This window comes from Chelmon rostratus, chromosome 24, assembly GCF_017976325.1.
Source record: "Chelmon rostratus isolate fCheRos1 chromosome 24, fCheRos1.pri, whole genome shotgun sequence".
Classification (NCBI taxonomy): Eukaryota; Metazoa; Chordata; class Actinopteri; order Chaetodontiformes; family Chaetodontidae; genus Chelmon; species Chelmon rostratus.
This window is the reverse complement of record NC_055681.1, coordinates 10,392,020-10,412,500: the sequence shown is the minus strand read 5'-3', so window position 1 is coordinate 10,412,500 and position 20,481 is coordinate 10,392,020. Positions and strand designations below refer to the sequence as shown.

Here is a 20,481-nt window from a genome sequence, read left to right as displayed (position 1 = left end):
AAGGGGTTTTTCGCACCGCAGCCCAACCTCTGCACCCCTCCCCGTCAAGTTTTCGAAGGTGAGACTTTGAAACCGTCTGCTCACGCCTCGCTCTGACATTTACAGTCGAGCGGCCCGGAGCCGCCTCCTCTTTTCTGTCAGCCGTCAGGGCGAAGGGGCGAGAATGACGTCTTTCTCTCACACTTCCAGGCTCACGTCGCTTTTGTCACTCAACCTCAACGGTCCGATGTCCCCTTCCGCCTCCTGCATCCGTGCGGTAGAGCTCTGTGAAGCCCTGAGTGGACCAATTCGGGGAAAATGACCTTGCTGTAACTAGACACCACACAAACAATAATGGTAAACCACCCAGCAGCAGAAGAGCACCCAGAAGCAGCGGATACAACCTGCACTTAATTTGGAGCTCTTCAGGGATCTTAAAAAGCACCTCACTGTTAACCTTTTGACTTCAAAACGAAATGGTGTCATGTGCCTCATATCTACAAAGCACAGGACTCAAAGAACTCAACACACGGCTCATTTACAAACTAGAAAGCTCCACTAGAAATAATGATTGACATTTCCTCTGCCGGCTGAAGATAACTGACATTGACACTTGCTTTATTGGATAAAAAGCATCATTACCGCAGCCAGTTGACAGCTGTGATATCTTTTTTTGGGGCCTGCACGAAATATTAGATAGTTATCATTAACGTCCACATTAACACATCAGGCTGTGAGGAAGTATATACATAATGCAGTGAGTGTGCTTTAAGGTGTGACAGAGGTGTTGGGCAGGTTTGTTCAGAATATCTGATCGTACAGGACAGTATTATTCTGATATGTTACTGCATGTGTGTCATCCTGCAGCATGTGACTGGAACACGTGACACATCACAGCACCATCATCGCTGACGGCCGGTGCATCCCATTCAGTTCAGCCATTTTTAATAACCCTGCAATGTGCACGCCGGCTCACTCATGTGGCTTCCTGTTATTTGCAGAGGTGGATCTCATAATAATAATTTTCTTAGCTCCACCTGGGCCATTGCTGACTCTGGCTTAAAGACCCCGCGCACCCACCCCAGTGATTCCAATTACCCTGAGTGATCAGGCCTCCAGTCAGGTGAAAGTTGGGTGTCGCTAGGCTGAGAGTTCGGTGGTGTCACCAAACTCCACGGACCAGTAAGAATGATAATGGCCTGAGCTGCGCAGACCAAAGAGGTGCATTAAAAAAAAAAAAAAAAAGCATAATGTGGCAAATTATAAGAAGTTATGTACCAATAAAACATTATAATGTAATATTATTTAGCAAATTTTCGGGCTGCTATAACATAATGCATACTGCACATTACTCTATTATATGGAGTTTATGATGACCTATGTACTGTGTTGAATGTGCAATGATGTGCTGTATGATGAAGACATTAACTGACAGGTGGAAACTTTATCATATTTAATTCCATTGTAGCATATTGATGATGACACGCAGTACAAAAGCAATTACCAGACGTTCCATTACAACTTGGACCCAGTAAACCCCACCACAGATATCAACAATAAACACCAGAACACTAAGTTTCTCTTAGTTTCACGGTGAAGTCAATAAGACAAATATGATGTTGGTTTGTGGAAACAAAGCTATGACCATTAAGATTATTCTCTTTTTCTTTTCCCCCCCCTTGAATAAAAATCGTTATATTGTATTTATATATTACAACACTCGACAGGAAAAAAGTAATACAAAAATGTAACAAAATATGAACCTTGAGCAATGCACGGAGCGACAGCTTTGAAGAGCAACACCGATGGCACGTTCGCTTCCTCACGCAGATTTACACGCCTTCACAAAAGGTGCTTGCAATCGCAGGCAAATTGATTCTGAGCTGAGCACAGACGGGTCCCATGGAAACTGAACTGCAACTTGCTAGTGCACGTGGTCCGACAATAGATGGCGCCATCACCCTTACCACGAGCCTTCTCACGGTCGCATGCAAGGGATTCAAAGAAAGACAAGATGGAAATTGTACATTTGGTGTCTCAGGTGGCTTCAAATGAGCAACTATTATACCACAACTTGAGAAAATGTGAAATATTTGCCAGCAAATACCCACTTCACTGTGACATTTGCACAGGTTGGCTGTGATTGGATTTGGAATTCTTGTGAGCTCCGATTATTTCTGGAAAAGTTGATGAAGCCTCTCAGACAGGTCTGCGTGCAGGTGGAATATTCAGTCCAGCTTGGGGGGCATGTTAAAGTGGATCAGACAGAGAGTCACACGTGTGAATGTGTTCCTGTTGCTATGCTGGATTGTGTTGTCATAAGTCATGATCAGTCATTGCAGAGCTGATTTGTACCATCAGGCTAGGACATTAGCTAAATTCATACGTTTAGTGGACATTCACAGCAGGATTTACACTGAATTTGAACCTTGCACATGGGAAATGAAGTTCCTGTTCATATTTAGCTCTGATGCAAGCAGATTTAGGTCAAATCATACACTGAAATGATTAGTGTTTCAACAATCTCAGGAAGCCAAATGGACAGAATTTGGAATATTTGTGACGTGATAAAACATTTAATACGTCAAATTTTGATACATTTCTGACACATTATCTTTCTTTATCTTAATTTATGTCCATGCATCATGGTTGGGTCGCTTTATGAATAGTCTGAAATATGGTCCTCACACCTTCCTGGCGATGAAATGTGTGTCTTCAAATGAGCCCCCTCGCTCTGAAACTGTCGCAAGCTCCGCATGAAACGAATGCAACTGCACGATAAATACGTCGAAGTAAAGAGGAGACTTTGGCACGTTGTCCCTGCAGGGCAGCAGGTGGCGAGAGAGCATACAAGCAAACTTACAGCTGAGTGCTTTGTAATTAGGTCGAAGCCATAAGTGAAGTATTATACATTCAGGATTAAAGACAGACAACAGCAGTCTGACCAACGCCAACACTTGGACTGCCAGTTAAAGGGCTGACTTACTTTGAGTAATTATATACTTTACATGTCAATTTACACACACACACATATATATACAGTATATATATATGTATGGTTTATGTATGTTCGTCAACAGTTTGTATATATACAGCCGAACATAATTTGACATTGAAAAGTGATTCAACATTCAATCTTTTTGGCTGCACTACATTACCAGCACGCACACACAGATTCTACACTTAGCAGCAATTCCTAATATGTACATCTTAGTGTCTGTATGCTGAAAAAGATGAAAAAACAAAGTCAAACGATGACGTGAAAACAAATGTTTTCCTATTATCCATTGAGATTTGAAGACTGGACATCGTTCTGAGTGGAAAATTAGTCATGATAACATTCTGGAGAGTTGTGAAATGATAGTTTTTGAGGTATTTCTTGTGGACATTTTTTTTTTAACAGACGAAACATACGGGCCAGAAACAGAAGCAACATCCTTACTAAATGATTCTAGTGGCTCTTGGATGTAAAAGTCTGTATAAGGCAGCAGCTGAGCACGTAAACAACAACGCCGATGGCGCTAAAGCTGCAGGAGAAGCAGAAGGTTCATAGACAGGATGGAATCCATGGATGAAAGGCAGGCTGGGAGAAACCATGAAGGTCGGGAAAAGGATCGATTGTCGTTGGAGGGGTGCCATTGGTTGGCGAGCAGAGCAGATACTCCACAGGGATTAAGCTGGAGTTCGTGGTCTGAGATCACACCAGCGTTTCAGGCAGCGCGTCGGCATTGTCTGAGGACAGCAGCTGCCAGATCTGCCACCGGTCCCTCTGCCAGTCCTGCCACTCCGGGCTGTGCGGCGCCATCTGGGCCTCTGTCGTCGAGGCCGAGTTGCTCTGCGCTGCAGTCAGCCTCCCGTGCTGCACGGGGGGCCGCTGAGCTGCCGCGAGCTGAGGTGAACTTTGCGAACCGGCCAGTCGATGGTGGGCGTTGTAAGGGGGAGGGCAGTGGCCGTCGTTGAGCATAGCAGGGCCACTGTCGCCAGTGTTCGCCCCGCCTTGAGGTCTGGAGGTCGGGTTTAGTCCGTGCCCGCCTGCTCTATGTGGACCGTGCGTGCTGTTAGGGTGTGGCTTCACAGAGGGGTTGGCGCTGAGCTGCAGGCGTGGTTGTCCCGCATCCACGTGTGGGCTGGTACACACCCTGGTGACCGGGGGGTGCGGCCTGCACTCGGGGACGCCAGGCGCCGTCTGAGTCCGTTGCAGCGTTGCCTGCTGCCTGCCGTCGCCATGGAGTCCGTCGAGACCTTCCTGTGAGCTGCGCGAGCTTCCCTCTGACATGTTGCCATGGGAACCTAAAAACAGACCATCAGTCAGATTAATTAGATTTTGAATAACAAGGGATGCACAGATCACAAGTTGATGTTTGACATTAAAATATACAAAGAAATGTGCCAACACATCTGAGGTCTTATAGCATCTTCAATGGAAAGAAATTAACAAAAAACATATTTTTTGTGCAAACTAAATCAAACTGCACCCTCCTTTGAAGTGCTATATAAGCTATTTTATGAGCTGGTGTCAATTAGTTGCTAATTAGATGACTGAAAATGAACAAAAAACAACAGGACCAGCAACAGAAATCCCAGTAACTGCCGTGGCTTTCTTGGTCCTCGGTGCTGGTCCCTCAGGATTCTGTTCCTGTTCCTCCCAGCGCCATGTCAAGCACTGGCTGCTCCGGCTCATTAACCACGAGGAACACAGTCTGCAGACGTCCTGGATTGCTTACCTGCGTACGGTTGGTCCTTGAGTATTGGTTTCAGAGTCGTGTGCCACGTCCCCCAAATGTTAGCATGCTCCTCTGATACGGCGTCTGGAAGAAGCAAAAGAGGTCAAGTTTCTGTCCATGCAGTAAACAAAAGCACACAGAGCACGAACAGACATGTTACTTTTGTATGCCGAGCAAGAAACCTTCAAAATTAAAGGCCAAAAATGACATCACTGAGAGTCCACCTTTGGTCCCCCAAGGGTCAGCTCCAGGCTCCCTGCTCCAGCCGGCCACCTGCCCCACCAGAGTGTACTGTTCTGGGACACGGAAGAGCTGCTCGCTGCCCGGGCTCCCCGGTTCTCCTCTCCGCTCGCTCAGGACCGGGGAGTTGTTGTCGTAAGGGGACAGCTCGCCGCTGGAGGCCTTGTTGGAGTCGCTGGAGGACCGGCGCTCGCTCAGGGCGAAGGGCTCCTCCGTCTGCAGCAGGTCGGGGCTCCTGCGGTTGATTGGAGACAAAAATGAGGCTGAGACGGCTGAAGGCAGGCAGAGGAACGCCTCGTGTTTACATGCGTGTCACTCACTGCGATGCTTTTCTTCTCAGGAGGTAGTCCACCACATCTGGATCAGTCTCCAACAGACTCATCAAAACCTCATTTTGCAGATCAGGAGGCACCTAAAAAAAGCGATTTGAGTGAAATCGTTTTTGAAGTTAAGCGCATTAACCTGAAAGCACACTTGAATTCTTGTAAATAAAACTCTACCTGTTCCGTGTGATAAAACAGGAAAAACAGGAATCTGAGCTGATCAACATCTTTCAGCATTTCCTTGTAATTCAGTACGAGTTCATTACAAGTCTTCTTTTCTTAAAAACACAAGAGCAGTGGTTTACTGCCGTGAAAACAGTAAGAAATAGAGACCGCTGAGCATCTTATTTGCCTTTTTACCCTCATTTCCAGCGCAATTCTGACTCTGATCTTCAGGTAATTATCTGAATTTTACGCTCATCAAAGATGTGGATTATAATGCCCCCTGTTCACAAATGATTCTCATCCTCAAACGCTTTGAAAGTTGCCAGATCCAGATTTAAGCAGGTTACGAAACAACTTTCAGATGTCATTCACAGAACTTGAGCTCCCTGCAAATCTGTTTTTACTCGCAAAGAGGGAGCGAGTCAGTACCGATTCACTCTTCGCGATTAATGGCTCTTCATTGGCTTACTGCAGGAATGTAAGCCTCAGCGGAACGGCAGTGGCAGATTACAAAACATTACGGTTTGAGGTTTCGGACCCGAAATGACCCGAGCTGCCTGTCTGCACTGTTTGTGAAGCCGGGAGAACAGAAAGGAACAAAAGCAACTGATGAGGCGGTAATCCGTGCGAAATCCTGACCTCCTCTGACACCGCATGAAGGATTTCATGCCTGAGGTTTTCTGCCTTTATTTTGGAAAGAACAAGTTCAAGTAGCTCAGTGAAAAGTTCTCGGCGTTGTTGTCAGCTAACTGGCAAGATCTGACTTTCTTGTTACATCTACTCACAGGAATTCGAGCAAAAAACAGTTCACCTGCCTGTTTGTTCGCACTCTGTTTTCATTCACTGAGACGCGGCCATTGTCTGCTAAACCTGGAGGGGTTGTCTTACTTTAAGCCGACACAAGAATGTGAGAGGGAAGGTGTGCATGAGTGAGTGCAGAGCCGAAGAATGAAAGGCGGAAGCGAGGGAAAAAACACGCGCTGACCAGGAAGAGGGTTTGGTAGCTGGCGATCATCCTCTGCAGCACGGCGATGACGGCCGTGCTCTCCTCGGCCCTGGCCGAGCTCTGGACGCTGAACTCCTTGTCGGAGCTCTTCTGCTTGTGGAGGAGGTTGGGCCCGAAGATGGTGGCCAGGTTCAACGACGTCATCTTGTTCCCTGTGATCTGCATTTGGAGAAACGAGCAGGATTGATTTTCAAAACATAGAAAATCTGTACTTCAATGTGCTGTTGCAGTCAAAAGACCTCATCTGCAACATACATACTATAAGGTACGTGAAGATTTCATCTGGATGCACGTTGCTTGTCCACCGTGTTAGCATACGGTGTTGGCATGCTGAAATGTGCTAATTAGCACAAAACGGAAAGCAAAACTGAGGCTTAGTTTTGCAGGTACTCATTCAGCCTGGCCTGCACATGACTGTCTGAATGAAATCTGGAAATCCATCCAATAGTTGTTGAAATATCAACCTCAAAATACACTCAAAAAAGTGATGGGATCACCAAAGTCAGCGGGATTCATCATGTGTGCAGAGTGTCTCTGCAAAATTTCACAGCAATACAACAGCTGTTGGGATGTTTCGGCCTGGGCCAAAGAACCAATCAACGTTGCCATCCACAGCGTGGCTGCTGGCGTGGCTGAAAAACAATGAGAATTAAAATAATTTCGCCTGCTGACAGAGGGGGGCGCTCCACCACAGGGAATTTCAATTTGCATTCAATTTAGAGGCACCTTTACATGTGAGGTGTGTTTCCATCCCATGCAGAAGCAATAGCAAAGTAGCACGATCCAGCACGGTTGTTTTATCTTTGCCCTTTGCGCACACGTCCTGCATTGTTTGGGATATCAGGAAAAGTACGATTTAAACACTCCTTGCAGACTCTGTTCCCGCCTGACTCTTCTCTCTCTTCGGTTCCCACTCCCATCTCCATCCTCCATCCATCCCTTCACATTGATTTTCTCACCTCGCCCTCCAACATTCTGTCTTCTTCTCTCCTCTTGTCACGCACCCCCTCTCTGTTTTTGTCACTTTGTCACATGGGGTTTGTTAACACCGAGAGTGTCGGAGTACAGCTGAAGCTGTTTCTACTACGCTTGGGTGACGGTGTACATCCTGTGACACAATTAGCCTCTGATAGTTCCAAGCCCCTTCAGAGCTTGGACAGCTTTTTAAGGCATAAATCCTCTGCTTCCCTCTCCACTCCCAAAGGAGAGCCACAAGCAGCCAAAAGCGCTGATGTGCTGCTCTCGGCCGAGCGTGAAATGCTCTGACTTCCTGTCACGACGCAGATACTGGAGCCGTGGAGTCGTGAGGGGACTAAAACTCATCAGCGTTCCCAGTCCAGTGTCACGCATACACGACAAAACACACCTCCATCTGCGAACAAACATGCCAGAACGCACTCAATGCTTCTCCCTCACACAACAAACACGCCCTTGCACAAAGTGGCGAGATCACACAAAAACAATCCTTCTCTCCTGAGTCCACGGTCTGCGAGTTAAAGGCTAAAGTGAGGTGGGGCTGGTAAACAACAGATGAGAATATCATCTAAACCACGCAGCGTCTTGATTGCCAATCATGATGTCACTTCCTCGATTCCAACCTCCCTTCGCCTCCACTGTTGCAGGATCTAAACTATGACTTTCTACGTCAGTCTTTGCTGGTTTCACAATTCATAAAACCCTTTCATTGATTCTGTATGCCAAACAAAAGTGCATTACTTGTCCGACTCATGATGGACAGATTAAGGTAAAAGGATCCAAACCGATGCTGCAGAATCAGAGCTATTTTCCACATTCTTCTTCCTTGTGAAGGCCTCGCGCCTGCATTACCCACAATGCAGCTCTACCGCTGACAGCTGGATCCAAGATGCAGGTGTGCCATGCTCGTAGCAGCTCATGATGCTAACTGTCCGCAGTCCGCGCCCCTTTACGTCTAACTTATTTTCAAAGCTGTCCTCTTCAGCCCTGGCCGACCCTGACTCAAGTGACGTCACGATTAATCAGACTTCAACGCAGCCACGACTTCTTCCACAGATGCAGGAGCGTTCCTCAAAACCTGGAAACAGACCGCTCGTGCCGTTTCAGGCCTGACAGGCACAGAAAAATGTGTGTACGCAGCAGCCACACAAACTGATTCCTATCACTTCTTCGGTCATTTTGCGCCCAATGAGGTGGAAAAACAAGGGAGGCAAAATGCTTGTGTTTGCACGTGACAGCAAGCTGCTACATCTGGACGTTTTGGATCTTGTTGCTCATGTTTTCAGCTTTTGCTGCTTAATTCATGGGTTTGATCCAGGGTTTTTTGTGTCATTTTCCTGCTAATAACAACTGGCGCTCACCTCCTGCCCGTCCTTGTCCTGCCGGTCGTGGGCGTGATCGGTCACGGTGGAAAGAAACTCCAGGAGGCGGTGCAGAGTATCACTGTTGCATGCTGGGAGCAGGTAGACCAGTAGCTGAGTGACATTCTGCTGCTCATCTGGATCCAACACTGCAACACAGGTTGGGATGGATCGGGTGAAAAACAAAAGAGGAAGAAACAGAAGAAATGAGGATCAAGGTCAGGCAGAGATGGAAAAAAAAAGGAAGATCGAGCCTACATGTGGTGTTAATGAAGGCCGTGTAGAGCTCCTTGGTGAGAAGGGGGTCAGGCATGTCCCTGAGGAACTCCTTCAGCAGAGCAGCCACGTCGTGAATGCTGTGCTCCTCGTCCAGCGGGACGTCAACGCCGCGATCAAACTCCTCACGTAGCTGAAGGCGGGACAAAACCAGAAGAGACAGCGAAGGAGAAAGAGAGGAAGAGGGGGATTCAGAAACACCCTCCGCACATAACAATGGACATTATATTCTGGACAGCGCACACACCCACACACACTCACTTCCTGTCGGTCCTCTGAGTGATTTGGTAGCCTCTGCATCCAAACTAGTTTCACCAGTATGCATATTAATCTCTATGATCTGACCCTTGAATGACTTCCAGAGAATTGCAAGGTCCATTGTTGGCCACGATAATGGGTGCACAGCGGTCATCTGCACAGCATGTTCACTCATACAGCAGTTCTCACATTACAAATGAGGGCAAATGCACAAATGTTGACATTGGATTGTATCAACACAGACCAGCAGAGAATGCAAAATGGATTTTTACACTTGTCGCACATAATACACAGATGTGTGAATACAAACCATTTCATATAGTGGGTTTATAATAAAAAGGAGGCGTTATAAACAGGCACAGGGGCAGAGTGGTCCATTCAGTCACAATTAACCCATTACTATGTTATTATTATATTTACTGACGCCAATTTTTACAAACTGCTTGATCTATTTAATTCTCTTCTATTTGCCTCCTGTTCAAGTTCAACATAGCGACACAGTCTGGAAACATGACTGTATTTTACAGGCAGAATGGAGCTGATCCATCTCCCTCTATCACTATTAAGTGTCTTAAACTGATGAGAGTATAAGTGAGTGAAAGTGTCAAATTTATCTGATTATTGTCCCATCATTTACCACAAGGGTAGCATAAAAATGCCTGCCTAAATGCAGATAAGTGTCTGGTACCTGTAGGTCTTTCTCAGGGGGAAAAAACCCTTTGGCACACAGATCATGACTGATGGAGCCTCAGAACTTAAAGTGCTGATCTGATTAATTACTAAAAGGCGAAAGCCACCTAAGGAACTGATTTCGGCTCATCTCATGATCCGCTGAGTTCCTTCTGTAGATGACGTTCTGTAAAAACAGCCTCACTCACTGAATATGTCGCTGCGTGATAAAGCACCTCTGCTCTTTTTACCTGAAGGTCAGTCTTATTTTTCAAGAAACAGGAATAGTTTCTTATCACCGAAGTCAGATATCTAGCTGGAATTAACAGCTGGTTCCAGTTCCCTGGAATTGCCACAAGTGGAAGTCGGTGATGTGAAAACATGCAACAGATGAGATTATGTAAAAACTAAATGCTGCCCACACCGATTGACCCTGATTCATCTATTCTTTTGCTGCGTGTTCACTGCAATCAAAGGCAATAGATCATGAAAGGTGTAGGAGTGAGCAGAATTACTTAATGCAGTCTGTTGTGTACTGAGCTGGGAAGATTATATTTGCACAACGACGGCATCAGGACCAGCTCTGCCGTCTTTGTACGTGTGTCGGGCTCTGTGTTGGTTATTACGCCATCTATTCTGAGAAAGGAGGGTTTGTTTGTTGCTTTTGATGGATGGATCAGAACGCGTGAAAAGCATTTCGCAACGAAAAGCGATTTCTGCAAAATCAGCCCCTGATTTGTTGTTGGGACGCGTGGTGTGGAGCTGCGTGTCTCATCTGTGGGCACAGGAGGCGAAGGGCGTCGCATGAGACGTCACCGAAACCCGAAATGAGGGAACACAGACGGCTGCTCACCTGTCGGACTCTCTTCTTGGAGCTGCCCACTCGAAAGATCCCCACAGTCTGCAGACCTGAATGGAGAAGGAGCTGTTTAGCACCTGTATTTGCACTAAGAGAGGATAAATGAAGAATGGGTTCACATGTATGGTGGGAAAGGAGCTGCTCACCGTATTTTTCGATGTGCTGGCAGCAGCTGTCGACCACCCTGGGCACCTGGCGGTAGATGGGATTGAGGCTCAGCCTTTTGTCCCGGTGCTTCTCCTTCTTGCTCGGCGTCTCGGCCGGCAGAGAGAGCTGCAGGGCCTCGAGCAGGCGGGACTGGTTGTCGTCCAGGTCCGTGATGGAGTCCACTGACATGCCTCCCTGGAGGTGAATCACGCACTTCATTCAGGACTGAGTAAAACACGAGCACCTGGTTCCCCCGGCCTGCGGCGCAGACTGGGATCAATTATTTTGTTTGTTCTCACCCTCCTGCGCGCCCGCGGTGCTGCCTCGGGCGTGTTGGGCGACGTTGACTCGTTGGCCGTCTCCGACGTGGAGCTCAAAGAGGAGTTGCTGCTGGATAGCTCCTTATTGGACGGCCGCTTGGTGGCAAACTGCAGGAGAGATGATCCAAGAGTTAGACTTTTCCTTCATACAGTGCAAATGAGACTGTTTTCTGAACCCAGATAGAGGAAAACTGGCAGACCTGTAAAATGGATGAGACGAGATCGGAGGAGTCCTTGTGTTCCTCCCGCTGTGGATGGTCCTGACGATAGCTGTCCTGACGCTGCCTGTGCGTCCTGTCATTGGCGATGACCTGGGAGAGCGGGATGCTGAAGGCCTGGGGTATGCATTCTGGGAAAAGAGGCGATAAAGGCGAGAAATTCCACATGAAAAACGAGCAAAACCGCACAGTCTATCTGCAAGAGGAAGACAAAAATAAAAGCTTTATTAGCAACTTCTCTTTCATCGGGGAACATCAAACGCATCACCAATGAAACTCTTTATTACTTCTGTTGGAGCTCGCCTTTTACATGCGATAAAAGCCTCACAGCACGTTTACTATGTCAGTTAAAACTCCCTACTACAGCGCTACATCTGTTTTCCAAAATAAGACATCACAGGGAGAAAGTTGGCAGAGATCTGGCTCTGACAGACCACTAATTCCAATGCCTTTGACCATAATAACACAAGTTTGATGACTCTCACCCACAAGCAGTGTCACGTAGGTCATTTTTAGAAGCTGCTCAGCACTGACACATGTGCTTCTAACAGCGAGCACGCTGTCGAGCTCGCTCTTAATCCTTTGTTCCATTTTCAGTCATGTGTCCCGAAAAAGGATGACGAGACTTTGGCAAGAAGTCGTAATCTTTAAAAGTTGAAGTTGGGCAAAAGTTTGTGCAACAATAATGTGGAGCAAACCGTAGCTCTGGCTTTTTGAAGATACGCAGAGAGACATGATGTCACACTGGGCCATCGCAGGCTATATATTGCACTATACAGAATCCCAAAGCCTGAGCCAAGAGCTGAGAAAAAAAAAAACAGTCCAGCTGTTCAGTAGATGTGTGTGTGTGTGTGTGTGTGTGTGTGTGTGTGTGTGTGTGGGAAGGAGGCAAAGGAAAACAGAGGGAGAGAAAGCAAAATGCATTCCACAACCACAAGTGGAGGGCTGTGGTTCATGAGCAACATGACCACTAACACTGTGACACAACGGATTTGCTCTGCAGCCTCGCGGCGGTAACGGGGCTTATGTAACATGCATGCGCACATGTACACAATCTGGGCCTTGTAACATGCGGTGCTTTGCCAAGGTAATGCACGGGCCTTCAAAGCGCGTCCACGGCCAGACCGCATTTATCAAGCCATGTCAAACTTTCATAGATCTATATTTTCCAGGCCTGAGGAACAACAGTCTTGGTTTTCAGCCCATTTCTTACGATTTCTATTCATGACCGCAGAGTGTGTTTATATAAGCTGGATGTGTTCTAAGTCCTTGCAGAGAGCCTCTCGAAGCCTCAGGAAAGTTATAAATAACATGAAACATTTGTTTTAATGTGCACAGAGCACCAGATGGGCAGAATTTACCACACAGGGAAATACAGCGAACGTGCCAAAAAGCGAGAGACCAATTAGTAAATCGCTGCTTTTGACTGACAGCTTGCTTGATACTATCTGAGGTAACATGTCACCCAGAAGGCACTCAAAGCAGATTACAACAGCTATTAAAGCGTATTTGCAAATAGTTTGACTGAGGCTTGGTCACAACAGCTCAGAGGACCGTGGCTGCATCAAAGAAGGCAACGTTCTCTTGTTCTTTTTTGCAGAGCCCGCCTCAAAGTGATGCACAGTGATGGTATTCAGGGAAAATTCAACTTAGAATCCATTTGGCTGCCCCAGAGTTGTAGAGCGGGGCATGTAGCGGAGGGAAAACCCACCTACACTTCGACTTCAAGCTCTACCCTGACGTAAATCTTACATAACTGATAGAAATTAACATATCTGTTCTAAAATTAATGTTGCTGTGGGAATAACACTGGTTGTTTGGCTCATGATAATCATCATCTGGAGGCCTGATAGAACTTGGACAATACAGACACAGGTGTGACTGTTGCCATTGATGAGGTTCTGACTTGCTAAAGCACAAACATTATTTTCAGACAACACAGCTGCGACATACTGTGGTAGCCTCGTCGTCATTCCAATATAAAGCTCAGGGCCTGGCAGCTGTTTCTGCCTGTTACTGGAGCTGTAAATAATGATAATTCCAAGGCTGGTTCTGTGTAGCTTAGAGCTCAATGAGGCAATCCTTCAACATCGCACAACTGTTTCAGATCCTACGTAACTTTTGCTGAATGGTTGCAACTGCGGAAACAAGTGGCAATTCCAGGATAATGGCGAATGTAAAGCGAGTCAATCCCCATAGACCTCCATATATGAAAAAAAAGCAGAAATACAAAAGCGGTTTCAGTCTCAATAGATAATATCCCCATTAATGATCACTGCACGGGAAGTGATTTTTTATATTACTCATTCTTTTAAATCATATTAATGTTGAAGGTAATGCATAATTATGTGCATGGCCGCTTTAAAGACAGCTAGCCGCCAGTTAGCCACTCAGGCTTCATTCGGCATGTCTCAGCTCCACCCACGCTCCGCCTCTTTGCCCAGCTCTTGTCAACTGGTCAAACTTGTAAGTTCTTCTCACAAGAGTGCAGTTCAATCCACCTGAACCCGATCGCCACCGCTTCGTCATTTGTGCCATATTAGTGAGTCACTTTAGAACTAAATTCAGCAGCTGGTGTGTGTATTTTTGATGTTCCCGTGTGTATTTATCATAAACGAGACCTGGGATCGGCGCCGAAACGCTCGCAAATCTGACAAGAAAAGCCCGACTCAGTTCATCTACTGCTCCTCTCTGCAACCGAGCTGCTTCACTGAGATCCCTTTCTCTTCCTGCCAAATATGCTTTGCTCCGTGCAGCAGAGCGGCTGCCTCTCAGAGCCAGTCCCCTTACAAGGACTCCCTTCACTTCAGCTAAATATAAACTGTCAGAGCCCAGTAAACAGAAACTGGGCTTTTATAACCTCACTGTTCACCTGCCCGAGGGGCGGAGCCCGCAGGCTGGCCCTCCGTCTCATTGGCAGTTCAAAGAACCCGACATACCTTTGTCTTTACTCTTCTCCTTTGCTAGAGAGTCCAACTTCCTCCTCAGCGACTTTTTCCTCTTCTGTCCATCTGCGCCGGGGAAAAAAAAACAAGAAAATAAATCATCTGAAGCAAATGATTTCCATATCTTATCTCGCTGATTATATCTAATAAGCTTATGTCAGGAATGCAGTAAAGTAACCACAGGGGGAAAGCTGCCTATGAACTCCAATCCATTGAGATGAAACATCATGCAGGGTGAGCCAGGGTTTGAGTCATCAGAAAAGATATCTATCAAAGCATGTTAAATCGCTTCTGTTGATTATCTACACTGGCTAATATGTGTTATGGATTTTTTTAGTTGGGGTATTGGGAAATTTTGTTCTGTGGTGCATGAGAGCATCCAGGCTTTCTTGGCCAGGTTTTCCATTAAAATTAATTTTGGATTTTAACATCTTAGCACTGCCCTGATTAATTACAAATGACTCAGACAAATGTTCAGAAATCCCCTCTCAGTGCGCAGGGTTGGTACGAAAAGAATGATCACAAGCATCCGCTGTAGGACGGACACATCAAAGAAATAGACAAATTTGATGTGCTGCAGTTGGCAAATACGCAAAGTCAATCACAGTCAGTCGCTTTGAAAAAGACGTCCGTGTGCGTGCATGTGACCGCTTCACATCCAGGTTTTGGACTAGAGTGCTCTGAGAGGAGGAAAGCCGCTTTGTCAGCTGTCAACATGATGAATGGCTCCTGAATTTGCTGATTAACGATCAGGAAAATCTGGAAAACGTGGCGCATGCAGCCCTCGAGTCTCTGGGGCCAGGATGTCAGTTCTTGAAACGTCAGCAACTTTTGACGCTGTCGCCCGGTCACGCCGCTCTTTCGCGCACCAGATAGCTGGAGACCTGGACCCGTCTCCGCCTTGATCTGCTGGTGGAGCAACCTCAGCTTGAACCCCCAGATGTTCCCTTCTGCTGGGCCCAATGAGTCACTTGCGGAGAGCAGGAAATTTCATCCAGCTCCCAAAACACACTTGGTGGTAGCGTAGGTTACGTCAGGGAGCAGCTTCAGCTTCACTACGTGTCCAACATAGTTCAACTTTTGCTGCTGTTCTTTGATAAATGAGAAACCGGTGAACACTTTTAAGACTCCGAGCAAGGACAAGAAGCGCAACCTTGCAGGTAAACGAGCGAAAGCTAGGTGGGAAACAGTGAGGAGGGGGTGTGACGTGGGAAGAGAAAGCAGATGTTGTGATGGAGAGTGAGGGCAGGGAGAGAGAGAGTGAGAGTGGAGAAGCAGAGATAGGAAATGGTTTGGATTTTTGACAGATGGCTCCAAAAGCCGTACGGAAATCCCCCGAACCTCCAGTCCTCCCCAGTCCAACCCTCAAACGGTTGGGAAACTGTCCGATGAACCTTTGCTTCTCCTCCGTCTCATCACACCCTCGCCCCGTCTTTTTGTCTCTCTCTCTCTGTCCGTTCCGTCTCCCTTTAATCTGCTTTTTTTTCGGTCCTGAAGAAAAACGCTTGAAACATGAACCCCGGCACTCGGTTAAATATGAGAAACAGCAGGGCTTTAAAGCCCACATTAGCGGTGCTGAAATAGCACTCACAAACGCACACGCTCTTACACACAAGTTGAAATATTCCCCCTAGCAAGCACATGGCGGCCGTTAGGGGCTCTGGAATTCATAAGCAACACAGACAAGTACGTATTAAATCATGGTGGGGAGAGGTTTAACCTTCAGCTGGAATGCGAGGCCCTGGATAATCCACTGGCTGCACTATACTGCTGTTATTTCGGCCACTGCGCTCCGATGCAATGCAGCGCGAGAACGCTGCACACTGTGCAGAGCGTGCATCTGCTTTTTGCAGTTTCGGCCGTCGTTTCTATCGAGTGCGCTGAACAAGTCATGACCAAGGTCTGGAAACACAGCAGCAACCCTGTAACTAATTCTGGTGGGGCAAGAAACGTGTTCTGACTGGACGGTTGGCTTGTTTACAACCCATCTGATGAGGGTCGGGACCCCCCCAAGGGGTCAAAAGAGAGATCTGAGGGGTTATGAGATGATTAACAGGACAGGAAAGTCGGAAAAAGTGCATTTCTGCCAAACAAAATTGTTTTTCTTCCAAACTTTGCTTATTTATCCGAATGACTTGATAATTTTACCTTCTCGGGCCTCGAACAATATTCAAATCTATTAATCTGAGTGAGGAAAAATTACTTTCTGGCTAACTCCTCACAACTGACAACCAGTGACATAAACAAAATAGACATTTGTTCATTTTGTGGACCAAAAAGTTTGGGAAGCACTGATAGAGAGATGCTGTTTTGGCTTAACATTCCCATTTTAGAAGGCCTGCACGACAAATTGGGACAGTGACATGAGACAGTGACACATCAGACATGTGCACCGGCCAGGAAAGGGAATCCTCAAGAAAATGCTGTTGAGAAGCATTTTTTCTGAGCTTACTAGGGAGTTAAAGTCAGGACAATTCAGTCTTTGCTGCTTTCAATACTCCTAGTTGAGCACTAAATCACTGAGTACTGCCTGATGGTCTGAGCGCTCATATCACGCCCTGCAGCACTCCAAAAATGAGACCTGATTTGTATGAAACCAGAAATTTCCTTCAAATAAATCCCATTTTTGAAGATGTTATGCATTCCGGTGTTAGGACTCAATCTGATAACACATTTGTGAAGGTTACTGTCTTCATCCTGCCCACATGTTTGCTTTAAATCAAGTGGGATTACATATATTTGTCTTTTCTATGTATAAACTGTGATGCATGTAGACATTTTTAGCATGGGTGGGCCCACTGGGGAACAAACCACCACAAGTCTACCAGTTTCATCTGGGTTCATTTGTTCAGTTTTGTCATTTTCCGAACCCTTATTCACTGAATGGTTTTGGTTTACAAGACCAAAATACAGGGCCAAGTGCAAATACAGCCTGCTTTCGCAACATTTAGGACTTTTAATAGTCTGCGCGGGGACGAGCGGGGTGACTGCACTCAGCGGAAAGGGAGTCGCGTGGCTTAAGAGGAGGGGGGGTCAACAGATACGGCGTCGAACAGGAAGCACCCGATCCCATTGAGAAGTATGGTTTACATCTAAATTCATGTGTTGTCACAACTTCCCCAAACATAGACCATACATGAACTTCCCTTAAATCCACTTGAGGGATGAGGAGCGGATGTAGTCGTTTTCTTTGCTTTATGGGACACTTGAATCTGCAAACCTGGGTTGAGGATATCCAATGACTTGCTTTTGCAATCACAGTTAACAGCAGCATAAATGTCAGGACCCTGAAAGTACCCCCGAAGGAGTGAATCTCAAACGCGCAGACCGCTCGCACCTTTTGGCATGGTTATCTGACATCCCAGGTCGTAGTCCTGGTGCAAACGGGTGTAGGCCACCTCCTGCAGCCTGGCCCTCTCCAGCTCCGAGAGGCTCTGGATGGCGACTGGCGTCAGGCGCACGCTCCGCCCTGACAGGCTGCTCCAGGTGAAATCACCCTGGGGAAGACAAAAATGAACACAAAGGATCATGAAACATGACTGTTAAAGGAAGCCATTAGCTGATGCGCTATTTCACTTTACACATTTTTTATGCATGTATCTACTATTTCATTCTTATATCTCACTGCTTTTGTGAACCTTAGACTCGGTTAAACCCATTTGAAGCATTGAAACAATCTGTCTACATCAGCAAAGAGATGATTTTAATGCATAACTTTCTTTTCTGCACCTAAAGTCTCTGATTCTGGTAACAAAAGCAAACATTCATAAGCAGAGTGAAGAGAAAAGGCATTTTAAAAGCATTTTATTATTCATTAGTTCATTTCTTGAAAGTGCAGATCAGTTTCGACCTCACGGGTCTTCATCAGGGTGTCAGTAATTTTTTTTTTTCAGTGTAATTCTTACTGATAAGTTAAGCCTGGAAGTTCATTATATTAGATCAAATGTGGTACAACCAAGAATTACACTCCTAAAAAGTACAAAACAAAGAGGAAAACATGTGCAGGATGCTACTTTTGCAGCGGAAGCCAAACTGGAGAAAGCTGAAGTAGCGTACGCAGGCAGATAAACAGAGGAGACAGCATGTGCTGTGGAAAAAAGTCCCGTCTCTCTCGAAGGAGCAAGTGGGGACATGAAGTGGCCTTGCGCTAATGGATTTGCAATGTGTCCCCCACACGCACACAAACTAGCGTTAAGGAAGCGGAGCGCATGTCGAGGATGAGATGTGGCAGCAAGTAGAAAGCAGTCTGAGTCGCCGGGTCAACGGCGAGGCTTCGGCTCCGGCTCCATCGGCGATGAAGGTGGAATTGTAAATCGTAAGAGAGCGCTTTGGCTTCGGTGAGCATTTCGACCGAATCTCTGGTCGTGCATTCCTCTGCGTCGACTGAGAGGAGAGGTCAGGAGGAGGGAGAGGTTGAGAAAGAGGGGAAGGGGGGAAGAGAGAGAGGAGACACCGCTGCAATTTATCTAATGCCTCATCCAGACAGAGGGCTTACAAGTGTCCTCTAATGTGTCTGTGTTTACATGCTCTCGACTTTGCTCGACTGCGAGAGAAGCTGCTTTACATCACGGCTTACATCTTGAGAAAATGAAATTTCATCTCCCCTTCAAGTCTTCCGGAAAAATGACACACGCTGACGACCTTACGTCAGGAGCCTCCTCGCTTTTCGCGATCGGGCTCCCTTCAACAATATTTTCCCGAGGTCGCGCCTCCTGCCGTCCGCTCTCTTGTTATTTGACCCCACTTAGTGCAGCGAAGCAACAGAGCCGCCATTCAGCCAGGGGGGGAAAACAAGATGTGGACGCAGGCGACCTGGAGAGCCACCCCAGTGTGTGTGTGTGTGTGTGTGCGTGCATGTGTGTGTGAAGCAAGACATCGAGCATTTCATCCAGCGCAGCTGTTTCGTGTGTGTGTGTGTGTGTGTGTGTGTGTGCCATTCCTTATCGCTGGGCGAGGAAACCCTTTTCCCTCCCGCTTGACCTCACACACAGCTTGACGTGGGTGAACACACATGCACATGGCTGTACATACCCTGACGTACACTCACACACACACACAATGCAAAAGAAAAGACAAACAGTTGGAAAAGTTAAATAAGAGGCCTCTCCTCGCTCGAGCTGGTTCGACCCGGCAGGGTTTCCGAAGGGGATGGATGAGCTTCGCTTCTTGAGTGTCGACCTGCGAAACCTGTGGAATGCTGACAGAGGAGCGAAGGGGGCAGACTAAATCCTGGTGTCGCTGCTGGACTCTGGCAACAATGAGCTGAAAGCTTGCGTGACGTGCAGGGACGCCCATTCAACTTCACAAACCGAGACATTCGAAGGCCAACCGGCGCAGGTTTAACGTTTGACAAAATACATTCTTGTTAAAGGATGTTTTATGCATGATTTGTATGGTTGAAGGGGTCAAAAAGACAGAGAACATCTGCAACCACTGTGCCATCCCTCTGATAGACTTTTTCACTTGATGTTTTAGGTCTTCAACGGAAACTTTTTTGTCATTGCAAGTGGCCACTCGTACCTCTCTGAGGATAATTCATGACCAATTCTGTGCAAACCAGAGTTTGTGCACATGTCAGTTTAGTAGTTTTTCTCATAATAGTTCTTTGGTAGCTGGTGCATATTCTAATTTTTGAACAGGCACATCCTTGATGTATTTTATTAATCACATGGAATTTTCATTTCAATTTTTTTCATTTAATTCTTCATTTATACTTTACATGATATTAAAAATTAATGTGACACTCTTGTAGCGAAAAAGCAAAATAGTAGTTAAGTCGTCAACTTTCTTGAGTCTAATGAAATCTAAAAAAATGGGATATTGAATGCGTGGAAAGTTACAGATTTAAGCTTCTCCACATCAGCACTCCACTTAATAGCGCAAGGAAACGCTGCTTTGGGACCCATTTTGGCCTTCAGGCATTTAGAATCGAAGGCCAAGCTTACCTCGTCGGACATCCAAGCCTGGCCTTAACACGCAAACACAGAAGCTGGCCACTATCCGTGTTTTTTTTTTT

At 46.5% G+C, this 20,481-nt stretch overlaps 1 protein-coding gene across 1 annotated transcript in view; it reads right to left on the bottom strand.

Annotated features, from left to right (window-relative positions):
* Window positions 1-1,417: 1,417 nt before the first annotated feature.
* Window positions 1,418-20,481, bottom strand: part of LOC121627418 (rho GTPase-activating protein 6-like) — a 39,200-nt gene continuing 20,136 nt past the window's right edge. Inside the window, exons 2-14 of the mRNA XM_041966319.1 lie at window positions 17,803-17,962; window positions 14,460-14,531; window positions 11,503-11,651; window positions 11,282-11,410; window positions 10,982-11,177; window positions 10,830-10,885; window positions 9,032-9,182; window positions 8,774-8,922; window positions 6,417-6,596; window positions 5,264-5,355; window positions 4,928-5,178; window positions 4,704-4,787; window positions 1,418-4,269 (exon numbers count right to left, since the gene is read on the bottom strand). Of these exons, the coding sequence (XP_041822253.1) occupies window positions 3,677-4,269; window positions 4,704-4,787; window positions 4,928-5,178; window positions 5,264-5,355; window positions 6,417-6,596; window positions 8,774-8,922; window positions 9,032-9,182; window positions 10,830-10,885; window positions 10,982-11,177; window positions 11,282-11,410; window positions 11,503-11,651; window positions 14,460-14,531; window positions 17,803-17,962 (2,262 nt within the window). The 3' untranslated portion in view covers window positions 1,418-3,676. The remainder of the gene's footprint in view (window positions 4,270-4,703; window positions 4,788-4,927; window positions 5,179-5,263; window positions 5,356-6,416; window positions 6,597-8,773; window positions 8,923-9,031; window positions 9,183-10,829; window positions 10,886-10,981; window positions 11,178-11,281; window positions 11,411-11,502; window positions 11,652-14,459; window positions 14,532-17,802; window positions 17,963-20,481) is intronic.